General features: G+C 35.1%; 3 protein-coding genes across 3 annotated transcripts; 1 reads left to right on the plus strand and 2 right to left on the minus strand.

Moving 5' to 3' along the window:
• Nucleotides 1-805: 805 nt before the first annotated feature.
• Nucleotides 806-4,810, plus strand: LOC122604978 (leucine-rich repeat receptor protein kinase EMS1-like). The gene has a single exon (XM_043777833.1). It carries the CDS (start codon nucleotides 806-808, stop codon nucleotides 4,706-4,708), a length of 3,903 nt encoding a protein of 1,300 aa, XP_043633768.1. The 3' UTR covers nucleotides 4,709-4,810.
• Nucleotides 4,811-4,973: 163 nt separating this feature from the next.
• LOC122605014 (3-hexulose-6-phosphate isomerase) lies at nucleotides 4,974-5,791 on the minus strand. The gene has a single exon (XM_043777878.1). The coding sequence runs from the start codon at nucleotides 5,771-5,773 to the stop codon at nucleotides 5,153-5,155; it is 621 nt and encodes a 206-aa protein (XP_043633813.1). The 5' UTR covers nucleotides 5,774-5,791; the 3' UTR covers nucleotides 4,974-5,152.
• Nucleotides 5,792-6,021: 230 nt separating this feature from the next.
• On the minus strand, nucleotides 6,022-9,869 carry LOC122606135 (protein phosphatase inhibitor 2-like). Its single transcript, XM_043779096.1, has 5 exons — nucleotides 9,728-9,869; nucleotides 9,253-9,311; nucleotides 7,318-7,433; nucleotides 6,625-6,795; nucleotides 6,022-6,523 (listed from the first exon to the last, which is right to left on the minus strand). Exons 2-5 carry the CDS (start codon nucleotides 9,273-9,275, stop codon nucleotides 6,294-6,296), a joined length of 540 nt encoding a protein of 179 aa, XP_043635031.1. The 5' UTR covers nucleotides 9,276-9,311; nucleotides 9,728-9,869; the 3' UTR covers nucleotides 6,022-6,293.
• Between the last annotated feature and the right edge of the window lie 4,243 nt (nucleotides 9,870-14,112).

Below are 14,112 nucleotides of genomic sequence, written 5' to 3' on the forward strand. Positions count from 1 at the left end.
ATGAAAACTTCAAGAAAACGTTTCGTCGTGTTTCGTACGAGTTTCTATTCCCATGAATTTTCCGAAACGGATACGCTTATCTGTTTGAAGTTCGGTGCATCATAACTAAACAGTTATGTTTTATAACATTTCAGTATTTCACAGCACTTTTCAAAAGAAAAAAAGGTTTCATACTTCAAAAAGAGTTTATGATTTTACTACTTTAATGGTACTTGGAACATAAAAGGAAAATCGACGTGAATTGAATTTCGACGGTACATGTATCTGTTAAGTATTTAATTATATAAAATTAATTGTTTTGATACGTTTGCTATTTATAATAACACATTAATGAATACGATAGAACTATCACTAATCAAATTCCATTTAAGGCAAGTTACACGTGAATTCACCTTTCTAGCTTTCCTCATGTACATGGCAAAAAATAGGGGGTTTTATAATGTGTCAAATTACACTAATATCCTTTGTGTTTTCATATCCTTCTTCCACTTTTATGGTCATTTTCGTCTAATTCAAGACCCAAATTTGTTTGACCATCAACTTTCCGGCGCCACTCCTCAAAGTACACACCTTGAACGACAACGTTTTGCTCTTAACACCAGGACAAATACTTGATTTGTACAATAAACTCTTTCATCTTCCCAAAAACTCTCTATATTTCTCTCACAATGAATCTTAACCAATATATAATGTGTCACAAAAATCAAGAATATATTGTCACCTTTTCCAACAAAAACACCATTACAATGTTCTTCTACATTTAAAGAACTCTATATACATTTTCGTATCTCTTTGAAACTACTCCATGGCAATGGAGTTGAAATTTTTACACGTTTCATGTATACTATTTTTCTACTTCTTTCTCACTAATTCCATAATTCTTGACCACAACCATGAAAAAGATTTATTGGTTTCTTTCAAGAACTCACTTTTGAACCCCAAAATACTTTCCAAATGGAACCTCACTATCCCACATTGTCAATGGGAAGGTGTAAATTGCCATAACAACCGAGTCACCTCACTCGATCTCTCAACTCACGCACTCAAAGGCACACTCCCCACATCTTTATTCTCATTGTCTAACCTCATTGTACTGAACCTGTCTTCAAACCAATTTTCCGGCCAGCTTTCTGACCAAATATCCCAACTCCGGCGACTCGAAGTTCTGGATTTGGGTAACAACCAGCTTTCAGGAAACATACCGAGTCAACTTTCCGAGTTGACTCACTTACAAACCCTTGAACTCGGACCCAATTTTTTCACTGGCGAAATCCCTCCAACCATCGGCAACTTAACAAATTTGGAAGCTTTAGACGTTTCATCCAACACCCTTGTCGGAAAAATTCCTCCGGAGATCGGAAAGTTGACGAAACTCCGGTCACTTGGTCTTAGCAACAACTTTTTATCAGGTTCTTTATCTCCTTACATTTTCACAAATCTTAAAAATTTAATCTTTTTAGATGTTTCAAACAACACACTTTCCGGCAATATTCCACCGGAAATCGGAAATCTATCAAATCTTACCGATCTTTATCTCGGAATCAACCATTTTTCCGGCGTAATTCCACCGGAAATTGGTAAACTTGAAAAATTAGAGAACTTTTTTTCACAATCTTGTTTAATCCAAGGCCCATTACCAGAAACATTTTCCAACCTTAAATCTTTATCAAAACTTGATCTTTCTTACAACCCATTAAAATGCTCCATCCCAAAATCACTGGGCCAGTTACAAAATTTAACCATTTTGGACCTAGTTTATTCTGAACTTAATGGGTCAATCCCCGGAGAACTCGGAAACTGTAAAAAGTTAAAAACTTTGATGCTTTCTTTCAATTCTCTATCTGGGGTCTTACCACAAGAGCTTTCCCAGCTTTCTTTGCTTAACTTTATAGCAGAAAATAATCAGCTTTCGGGTCAGTTACCGTTTTGGGTTGGAAAATGGACCCAAATAAACTCGCTTTTGTTGGGTGGGAATCGGTTTACGGGTCGGATACCGCCAGAGATAGGTAACTGCACAATGCTGAACATGTTAAGGTTGAGTAATAATTTGCTAACTGGCTCTGTTCCTAAGGAAATTTGTAATGCGGTTTCGTTAACTGAGCTTGATCTCGAGAGTAATATGCTTTCGGGTTCGATTGGCGATACTTTTATTGGCTGTGGAAATCTTTCTCAGTTGGTTTTGTCTGGGAATCAGATTGTTGGGTCAATTCCTGAGTATTTTTTTGAGATTCCTTTGATGGTTCTTGATCTTGATTCAAATTATTTAAACGGTTCGATTCCTGATAGTTTATGGAGTTCAGGTAGTTTGATGGAGTTTTCGGCTGCAAATAATGAGTTGGTTGGAAATCTATCTGAAGAAATAGGGAAGTGTGTTTCTCTAGAAAGGTTGATTCTTAGTAACAATAAGCTATCCGGGCCAATGCCGAAAGATATTGGAAAGCTTTCTTCTCTTTCGGTTCTTAATTTGAATTCGAATAATTTGTATGGTTTGATACCTTGTGAGCTAGGTAGCTGCACATCTCTTACTACATTGGATCTTGGTAGTAATAGATTCAATGGGTCAATTCCTGTCGAAATTACGGGCTTATCTGAGCTACAATGTTTGGTACTTTCATATAATGATCTTTCGGGGCCTATTCCTTCGTCAAATAGGTCAAAATACTTCAGAGAAGTTAGTATTCCTGATTCAAGTTTTGTTCAACACCATGGGTTGTATGATCTTTCTTATAATAGATTGACTGGTTCGATACCAGATGAGTTGGGGAACTGTTTGGTTGTGGTGGATCTTTTGTTGAATGATAACATGCTTTCTGGTGAGTTGCCAAAATCTTTAGTCAAGCTAAGCAACCTCACTACGTTATATTTATCCAGAAATCTGTTTTCCGGCAGTTTACCTTTTGAGTTTGGAGACTCTTTGAAGCTGCAAGGGTTGTATTTGGCGAATAATAACCTCACTGGCCACATACCGGCTGAATTGGGCCAACTTCATAGTTTGGTTAAGCTTAATCTGACTGGTAACCACTTTTCAGGTTCAATTCCATCCTCATTTGGGAAGTTGACTAGTTTAACTCATTTGGATTTAAGTGATAATTTACTTGATGGTGAGCTTCCCTCAAGTATTTCAAACATGGTGAATCTTGTTGGGCTGTATTTCCAACAGAACCAGATATCAGGCCGGATAGATGTCTTGTTTCTCGCTTCAATGGAATGGCATGTTGAAACACTTAATTTGAGTAATAATTTGTTTTCTGGTGTGTTATCCAGCGGTTTAGGCAATATGTCTTATTTGACTTCATTGGATCTTCATGGGAATTCATTTACTGGTGAAATTCCATGGGCGCTTGGGAATCTGATGGAGCTCGAGTACTTAGATTTATCGAGTAATAAGTTTTCAGGACGAATTCCTGATAGTTTGTGTGGTGTTTTGAATTTGAATCACATGATTTTGGCTGGTAACAGATTAGAAGGCCCGGTTCCAAGGAGCGGAATATGCCAGAATAAGTCGAGAATATCAGTGTCAGGGAACAAAGCATTATGTGGTGGGATTCTCAATTTGCAGTGCCCAGAGACAAACTTTCAAAGTGGGCGAAAGCTCTTCAATTTATGGTCACTGGCTTCAATTGCCATTTTGACCTTATTGATCACCATTTTTATAACATTTGTGGTGATAAAACGGATTCATAAGCTCAAGAAAAAGTCTGACTGTGAAGATCCTGGTGCAAGTAACAGCAGTTCAGTTGATCCAAATCTGTATCTTTTGAGTAGCAGCAGGTCGAAAGAGTCATTGAGTATTAACGTAGCAATGTTTGAACAACCCCTAGCTCGGTTGACTCTTGCAGACATTCTTGAAGCCACCAACAACTTCTGCAAGTCTAAAATCGTTGGTGATGGTGGATTTGGTACTGTCTACAAAGCCCAGTTACCAAACGGAAAGACAGTAGCAATAAAAAAACTGAACCAATCAAAATCGCAGGGCCAGCGAGAGTTTTTAGCTGAAATGGAGACCTTAGGAAAGGTTAAGCATCGGAACCTTGTGTCTTTGCTTGGTTATTGCTCATTCGGTGAAGAAAAACTGCTCGTTTATGACTTTATGGCAAACGGAAGCTTGGATCATTGGCTAAGAATGCGAACTGAAGACATGGAAATCTTAACATGGGCTAAAAGGTTCAAGATTGCAGTGGGTGCAGCCCGTGGTTTAGCTTTTTTGCATCACGGGTTCATTCCCCATATTATTCATAGGGATATTAAAGCGAGCAACATTTTACTCGATGAAAATTTTGACCCAAAAGTTGCTGATTTTGGGCTAGCAAGGTTGATAAGTGCATGTGAGACTCACGTGAGTACTGATCTCGCGGGAACATTTGGCTACATTCCACCTGAGTATGGTCAAAGCTGGCGGTCAACGACCAAAGGTGATGTTTATAGCTTTGGAGTGATTCTTCTTGAACTGGTAACAGGAAAAGAGCCAACAGGACCGGAGTTTAAAGATGTTGAAGGTGGGAATTTGGTTGGTTGGGTTTGCTACAAGATCAAGAAAGGGCAGGCATCTGATGTGCTTGATCCAACAGTTTTTAGTAACGCGTCAAAAGCCGCTATGCTTCAAACAGTCCAGATTGCTGCAATTTGTGTATCAGAAAATCCGGCTAATAGGCCTACCATGCTTCATGTGCTCAAGCTTTTAAAAGGGATAAAGCATGAGCTTTTGTGAAGTTAGCGTCAAGTAGGAAGGCGAGTGTAGAATTGTAAAATCGGGCCATGTTTGTAAGCAGCACTTTTATATATGCAAAAAGAAAAGTATTCCATTAGCTTATTCATTTTGATGCCTCCTTTCAGTATTAACTTACAGAAAAGTTGTTTTTCTATTACATACTGTAAAAGGATTTGGAAGATGCTAATCACATAATGTGTCCATAACAATGAACATGCTAATGTGGAACATGGAATTTTTGGTTGGCAAATTCAATAAGTCCGGGTTAACAAGGAAGAAAACATGAGGCACAACGCCCTTGATGGCACCAGCCTAATATCAAGATTAAAGCTTATAAGTTTAACATTTATTGTTGAAACATGGTAATCATTAGTTCATTCCTTATATATGATTTGCTAACTATAAAGTAATAGACAAATCTCATCAGTAACTTATACACAAATCCTACTCCAAATTTGTGTGTCGAGATCGAATTTCATCAGAATCCTGACCCAAAACTTCAGCCAATTTGAAAATGACCATTTCAAATAACACAAACAATGCTCCTTCATATACACTCCCCATTGGCAGCAATATCACTCGTTTCCCCTTTGCTTTACCATCCAACTCATCACCCTCATCATCCGCCATCGTTTGAGCCGCTACATATGCCACTGCACTCGCATACTTCACACTCGATCCAGTCTCCGGTTGGGCAGTAAGAACAAGCACACGCGCACCCTTGGATTTTGCTACACCACAGATTGCATCAACGGTTGAGAACCCACCTGGTCCAGCCGATGCGATGAGGAGGTCCGAGGATGAGATAGGAGGCGTTGTCATGTCGCCAACACAGTGTGCTGATAAGCCCAAGTGTGCTAGCCTCATGCATAAGGCTTTCATCATCAGACCCTCTCGGCCTACACCATAGACAAACATTTTTCCACCACGGGCTGCTGCTGAAGATATCTCGTCTACGGTGACGGATAATGGAGATGAGTTTGTTGATTTGCTGAAGACGGAGTTGATTTGGTTACAGATCTTACTTGCGAGAGATGACATGGAGTCGCTGCTAATTTCCTCCATCGATGAATGATGAATGCTGACCTGAAATTTCTGTCCCTCTTTATCTATCTGATCACGTGCATGTCACGAGGGCTGGTCCTATTTTTATTCCATGACAACCAAAAGCAGCCAACAAAACTTGAATTTCCTTATACATTGCTATTTTATAAAAAGAAAATGTAATATCCTTTAATGACTTTTAAAACAAACCTGTTTACTTGTAATATAACAGAGCAAGTAATTTGTGTCTATTATGATCACTCAAAGCATAACACACAAAAAAATTGCATACCAATAGATGAAGATAGTAACAAACTAACACACGAGTTCATGCTTTAAGATACATCACGAGCAGACTGGTATCATCTAGCCAAACACAAACTAGATATTTTACTTGCATATTACATTTTCCAATTTTTATAATTCTGCACATGGCTAAGATAATGTTCACATGCTCATTTTACAACAAAAAGTTTAGAAATTAGATCAGGAGCAGAATTTGCTAGTGAATTCAGCCCTGGATACCCATTGATTTGAGATATTAGGCAGGGTATGAAGATTTATGAGGTTCAGGTAGATCTTCAACATCTGCAATGTCTATATCTCCAACAGCAACAGCCAATGATGATGGCGTATCACACTCCCCGTTCAACTTCTCCTCTTCTTCATCATTAGATAGCGCGTCTAAGGATCCTGTTCGCCTGAGTTCTCTTATTTTATGGAATTCATCATAGTGAGCCCGTCTCTGCTCCTTGAAGCTTGAACTCCTGCCTATTTCAGAACTTGTGTCATGTTTTGATGCTATTTAACGCAGTCAAAGATACAGCAACGGTAAGAATTTTTGAGATGCATAAGATAGGTACGGGAAGAACCTTCATTATCTTCATCCATAGCATCTGCGTCATCCTCTGATGAGCTCCAGCCAGAAGTAATGTTACTATTGGAAGATATCATATCATTGAACACAGAGGGGTTTGCTTCAGATCGCATACATTCATCATCCGGTTCACAGAAACTAGAATTCCGTTCAGGAGACAAAGATCCTACGTAGATGAGTGTTCAGTTAATATAACCACAACAGCAGAACATTTTTGTCACCCAAAACAAATGCAGAACTAAGGATTATAACCACAAGGATGTCAGGTATGACATGAACATAAGGGTTCTTCCCAAACCGTTTTCTGGTTGTGTATAAAAGCTCATTATAGTGGATAAGATGAATGCATAGTACTTTCATTGTGGTTTGAAGACATCAGAATGTAAACTTTCATTATATGATGTCACAAAAGATGTGGGTAGAACTGTCCATATTTAGACAAAATCTTTCGTACTTTATCCGTGTTTTTATGTGAAAAACGGACAGGGTATCATCTTCGGGTCAATTATTAGGCTGTTAGATCAAGTTTAGAATTTCGTTTAACTATTTTTGTAAAATTTAAGAACATTAATCACTCGGCAAAAACAAATAGGTCAGGACAAGGTTTGGTAAATTCAACCTAATGCCTAAGAAAGTTGAAATAATGCAACATACATGAATTTGCATTGCAGATGGAACATCATCTTACCATCAACATCAGTCATATGATGATAAGGAGTCTTTGGTTCTGTAATTTTCTGTCTTACAGGTTTGTTGGCTTCGATTTCAGACAGTTTGTCTTCATCCCATCTCACAGATCTTTTACTGCTTCAAGAAAGATAATATAAGCTCATACCTACTCAGCTCAAGAAACATATAGCAAATTTAACAATCTGCGTGGCTTGGATTCATAAAGCCACTGTTCACAATATAATGCACATGTATGCAATAACAACCATAATAACAACAGTTGCATAAGTCTTAGCGTAATGAGGGTTGAATTGCGTTAAAAAAGCACACCAATGTCAACATATTGGGCAATTCATAGGTCAAGACAGAAGATGGGCATATAAGTAACTTTGTTGACTCACCAACCTATTGATGAAAGAGGTGAAAAAAGGTCATAGACTCATAGTCTAGTCACTTTTCTGGCAATTTGGGCAACTATCTATGGTTTTGTTTACTCAATTCATTCGAATGCGAAATCTTTTCCTTTTCATCTAAATGAGAAGTTCTTTGGTATTGCAAAAGGTGAATAACAGCACTGGTAAACAAGTGCCTGAATTTCCTTGCATCCTCTGATTGCTTCCCTTATATTTTTTGTTTCACTAATAGTTTCATTTTCTTTCGACTCCACCACGCCAATTAACTCCAAAAGTATTAATACAGACAATTTCCGAAACAGCATAACCTTGATCTGCTTTTTAAAACCTTCAGATTAAAACTAAAAAACAAGCCACCAATGAATTTAGAATTTTCCAATTCAGTTCCATTATCTCATGGTATTATCTAATCACCAATAATATATATCCTTTTATTGTTGGTAGTCACTGACAAAGTTGGGGATGGCTTTTGGTTAGAAGCTACAGGGGAGAAGCATCACTTCCATTTTAGTTGACCATCTTCTTCACCTAAAACATGTTGGTCAAGTCAATCTTGACCCTATGGGTGATCTGTCCAATTTTTCAGCATCTGTAACATGTAATGAACTACTTACCTTGTACTGCAACACCTTTGTGTAGTATATTTTCTTTTTTCTTCTAGTTCTGTTTATGTAGTTTATTTTTTTAATCTTGAAAAGGTGAAGACTGACACACTCTTGATACAATTCTGCCTAAACTGAGACATGAACCCAAAACCTTTTAGTTGATGGGACACCCAGATACAACTAGGCCAAAGGCATGACAAAACAATAAAAAAAAAAAGTCTTACAATGTAATTTATTGTCTTGCTAAAATTTTCCTTTGAAGGAGGACAACATCAGAATCAATACGGAGAGATTGATGTTCTCTAATTCTAGAAACTTCTAATACGAGTTATTAGTAACTAAATTCTCAGAGAAACAAACAAGCTATTCCTCGATTAGAAATTCTTTGGTGCTTGTATTTTATTGAAAATTAAATTTTTAATCTCACTTTTTAGTATCTTCTTAATTTGACACCACCGTAGTTCCAAACCTTCACAGCAAAAAGGAAGCCGATACTAAGGTCGCAATATCTAGAGTTCTTTCATGTGCTTCTTGTGCCTTCTAGGTTGCTACTATGCATTACAAAGACCTGCTCTTGATTAAACCTCAAACAAAGAAAACAGGTTTTACGCCTTTATTATCAAGTACTTACATAGTAGATAAATGTCATATCTACAGAAGTTGATGTAATATGGTTTAGTTTATTGCCTCGTCTAAAGGTCATTCTGTTTAAAGTTTTAACAATCTTCTACAATGACCAAACTAAGAAGTAAAATATTGGATATAAGGTGAAACGGACTGTGTTATGTACTTATGTAAAGAAGGTCCGTCCCTCCATCATCATAAAACTATAAGAGACGAAGACAATCTTAATCAACAACAACAATACTCAATCCCACGGGTAATCAACATACAATAGTGCTACTATAATAACAGCAGATGCACTAGAAAGGTTACCTCGTGTCTCCCATTGTAGCCATTCTCGAATCACAAAAGCCGTTGAAAAGCCGAATTTGCTAAGACAAAAGATACTCAATCCTTAGTGTAACGAAATTCGACTTCTCATAACAATGAAGTAAACATGTCACACAAAGCAACCATCAACATAATTTTGTTCAATTGTGTAATAATTCTAGTGCAGGGCATAATATAATTGGCCAGACATAATAATAATAATAAAAACACAATTGACAAAATACAAGCACAATATGTATATATTCAAGAATTCATGTCAGATCCATCAATAAACAAAAAAGGAGCAATTGTTATTTGCATGTTATTACATGAAATATGCAGTAATCTAAGAAACGTTGGCTGTAAATCATTCATCGTTTACTTATAAATAGAAAGAAATAATAATTTCCATGAAAACCAATTATTAACAACGGAAAAGCTAATTGTAAATGGCAGACGAATTAATAAGGAAAGTTACATGGGCCGGGCTTTGGTTTGCCGTAGCAAAAGACGTCGTCGGCGAGGTAAAGATCTGCTCGTATTATTATTATTATTAAATTATTTTTATTAATATAAGTCTCGAGATTGTATTTTGCTTTCATATATGGAGTTGAGTATCTATGTATTGCTTTTAATTCTACTTTCTGTACCCCTTTGTGTCTTTTTCAAGGGGATTAGTATTTAATCCATCATTCATTAAAATGAATGATGCTAAAGTAGTACTCCGTATTACCGTATCCTTAAGTCCATCTACACGTGGCAATAACGGTGTAAAGACAATATCAACTTTTTACACAACATAAAAAGGACTTTTATTGCTAATGACTTGTAAAAAGACCCTCATCGTTAAAATGAACAAACCACATGAACTAATTTTGCAATTAATTCTTGATAATACATATCATCAAATATATTTATCTTTTATTTATACATATTAAAAGAATAATAATTTAACCACATATTAACCAGCTACAAAACATATTATTCAAACAAGTTTGTTTTTTAATAAAACTAGCTAAGCAACCCGGGTTCAACCCGTGCATTGTAATCAAAATTTTAAAACCAAAAAAATGTAAAAGAATGTATATAATTTTTCTTATCAATATATTATAACTTGATATGAAGATAGTGAATCGACTAACACAATGATACATAAAATAAGAGTATCTGTTGCGTTAACAAAGTATAAAAAGACATTTCATAATATTTTATAGAAAAAATTAAAATTTATTTGTTTCAAATAAAAGATTAGGAATTTTAAATAAGCATTAAGTGAGTGTTTGTTTTTTTTTTGTTCAAATATAACATCATAAATGAAAGAAAAAACTTTTTAAAAAATGTGTGATAATGACACATCATAATTTTTCTAAAAATACTTTGAAAAACCAATCCTTCTTTATTATAATAAAGATTTGTAACTTAGAATATCTTGGTTCTTAAACTTAAATAATAATATAACTTTATATATCAACTAGTTTTTCAAAAATAAAGTTAAAATTTTATATTGCAATCTTCTATTTATTTAAAAAAGTTATCAATTTATTAATTGCAAAATTGGTTTGTGGTTTTTTTCATTTTAGCAATGGGGTCTCATTTTTTTAATTTACTAGCAAGGGGAGTTCCTATGGTGTTGTATGAAATTCTGCTACATTTTGCGGGTATCGTGCTAATATCACTACAAGAAAACAATCATTTAGAGACAAATTTAGTGACTCACAATTAAAAGTCGCTAATTTGCGATGCAGGTAGAGACTTCTTTCGCGACACCCTCGTTTTCATTGTCGCAAATTGAGTCGAAAACGAAGTCACAAAATATTTCTAGTTTACAAAGTCGCAAGTCTTGTAGCTAATTAAGTCGCTATTTTGCGGCTTTCTTAAACATGTGACTAACGACATCGCTAATTTTGCGACTTCCTTGTATACAACGCTAGTAGTGTCGTTAATTTGGGTCTTTGTATAAACCAATCGCAAATAGAGTCGCATTTTTCTCGACGTTTTATTTGTTGTTAAAGTGATTGTTAATTTGTGTTGTCAATAAATGTATAGCCGTGTTTAGCATATTTATTAATTTTGACTACAAATTTTTAAGTTTTTTTTTGTTGATGTTTTAAGTCTTTAAAATAGAAAATAATGATACTGTAGTTGAATAAGTAAATGCTAATGTGTGAATAATTAAAAAGGATAAAAATAAATGAATAAACTTTGTAAACACAAGTAAAATACAAATAATAGTTATAGTTACCTAAATATATAAATTTGTGTATCCACCTAACACAATATCCACTTTTTAATACGAGGGCTAGTACCCGCGCGTTGCGCGGTGAAATGATGAGGGTGATAGGTCATAGAGTGTGATAGCCAAATGCCTTAGCCGTACGGGCTCCGCCCTCGGATTTAAAAATTCGTCGAAAGTATATCGAATGACATCTCTAATGAAAGAGTATGAAATTTTAAGAACACCCATATAATTTTTATAATTTATCAGTGTACGGTTTTTGAGATAAAAGATTTTGAATGAATTGGAGGAATAAATGATTTATGGGGGGGAGAGAAAACAAATAATTGGTTGAGATTTGAAGAGAGAGAAATGGTGTTAGGCAAATATAGAATTGAAATATGAGCATTTTGGGAAAGTAAATGTTGAAACTTAAAATGTAAGCAGGGGAGATCTGCTTTATAATATAGTATAGATAAAATCAATTTGGTACCAAATTAGGCGTGCTCTATACATTGATCATCGTCATCACCGATTAGCGTCTTATTTTTCTTTTTTTTTAAACAACACCAATTAGCGTCTTCTATTTATGACCATACATCATCATCAATCATCCTCATCATCATCGATCGATTAGCGTCTTCACCAAAAGAATTAAGATTCAAATCAATTAGCGTCTTGTATCCATCGCTGCTTCAACTTAGCCATTAACAATAAGTTGAAACTTTCAATCAGTCGATTTGGTTCTCTCTCTCTCTCTACGTATATATATATATATTTTTCTGTGAATAAAATGAAAGCTATCCCTATCTAGATAATCCACTGCTGTCTCACAACGAGTGGTAATTTACCTTGAAGAGATACAATTCACCTACGTCTCACGTAGAGCAAAAAGCACTGGCAAGTGTTCTTAGCAAAGTGGGTGGCATTGACTTAACTTTAAATGGGTAATGCATTTGATGTGAATCAAGAGTTTATGTTTGAAGACTCATGCATAATCTTCGAAACATAATATTTAATAAAATCATTTGTATAGTGTTAACAACACAAGAGAGCTCGGTAGCTCCATTTGAACGCACAAAGAAGCGCAAGGGCAAAGGTTTGCGATGAACGCAATTAAAAACCCGCCCTTTTAGAAGGCTAACGCACTCCGGCTTATACCTCTCTTAGATTTTGTTCAAATGGGTTAGCCGGTGTATCTCAAGGTTGTAAGACTCCAATTTTATTAATGAAAACTCTATTTTGATAGTTCTTAGTCAAATTTATTTTCAAAACAATTTTTGCATCACCTTTATACAAATTATAAACAATACAAAAATTAATAAATTTGCTAATTCCGAACTACTTAATCATGTAACAAGTTAAGGTAGGCCACTTAAACATGGTCACTATGGTTCATGCATATGTTTAAACCTGGCTCCCCCTTCCGGAAAAGAGGACCACATGCATCAAGTTACCTTGATTGCGTAAGCCTTTAAACAAATAACTAACAATTAGCACATAAACACATAAAACATGTTGACTGGAACTTTCCAGTAGCTTCACGACCAGTTTAATCCTGTTTCTGGTCCAATTCAGCTTTCTACCAGAACTACAAAGTTGTAGCCCTATGAGTCGACAATATATAGTCCGAATTTGGGCTTCTAACTCATTATAGATTAAAAAATATTAATTTTTTAGTAAACTGTCGCAAACCAGAAAATTTATACGAAAAATTCATATTGTCACATAATTATCTATTAATTAACCCTAATTATTGGATCACCATGCTTTGCAAAATATATCTCTATATATTCAGTAAAATCACAATTAATTTTGCATGAATTTCTTGTGATTTTACTATTATTTAACAACTTTAGATAATTAAGATACACGTAATCATGCAATTAATCACATAAACATGTCAATTCATAATTCAAAACTTGCTTGAGGGTTTCAATCTCCATTGAAATAGGTTAAATTTTAATTAAACAAAAACCCTAATTTTATTTAATTAAGATCCGATTTTAATTAATTAAAAATAAGAAAATTATTTAACAATTAATTAAAATCAACCAACCCTTAAACTCCTCTTCAAGTTTTGATCTTTGTAATTAATAGATCACATATGTGGCTTGTGATACCACTGTTAGAATATGAACACATAAATAAACATATAATCACGAGTAAGCGCAATGAAATAAATCAAAACATATATGCAATCAAATAATTAACAAAGAATAGAATTGAGTTATGTACCTTATGCAAAGCTCCAATAAAGAAGAAAAATAATAATTATATTATTATTGCTTAGGGTTTAAAACAAAACCCCTATACGATCGCACACTAGACACCCCGAACAACGTATGCTAGTACCCGATCACTAACCGAACAACTCTTTGTTACAAACCCTTAACTTGAAGTCGAAATACCCTTAATAAAAGAGGAGATCAGCTACTTCAAGAAAAAGGGAGAAGATGAGAGAAAACTTATGTGAAAGACCTAGAATTAAGCCCTCTATTTATATGACTTAATTAGGTTAAACATAGACATCAAGGCTTTCCAAGCCTCATTGTGCCCCCCCCCCCCCCCCCCCTCACATTTAGGGTCCAAAATCCATTTTTCAATTTTCACTTTTTAATCTTCCTCTTTAATCAATTAAATATAAT

Source organism: Erigeron canadensis, chromosome 6 (genome assembly GCF_010389155.1).
Source record: "Erigeron canadensis isolate Cc75 chromosome 6, C_canadensis_v1, whole genome shotgun sequence".
NCBI classification, from domain to species: Eukaryota; Viridiplantae; Streptophyta; class Magnoliopsida; order Asterales; family Asteraceae; genus Erigeron; species Erigeron canadensis.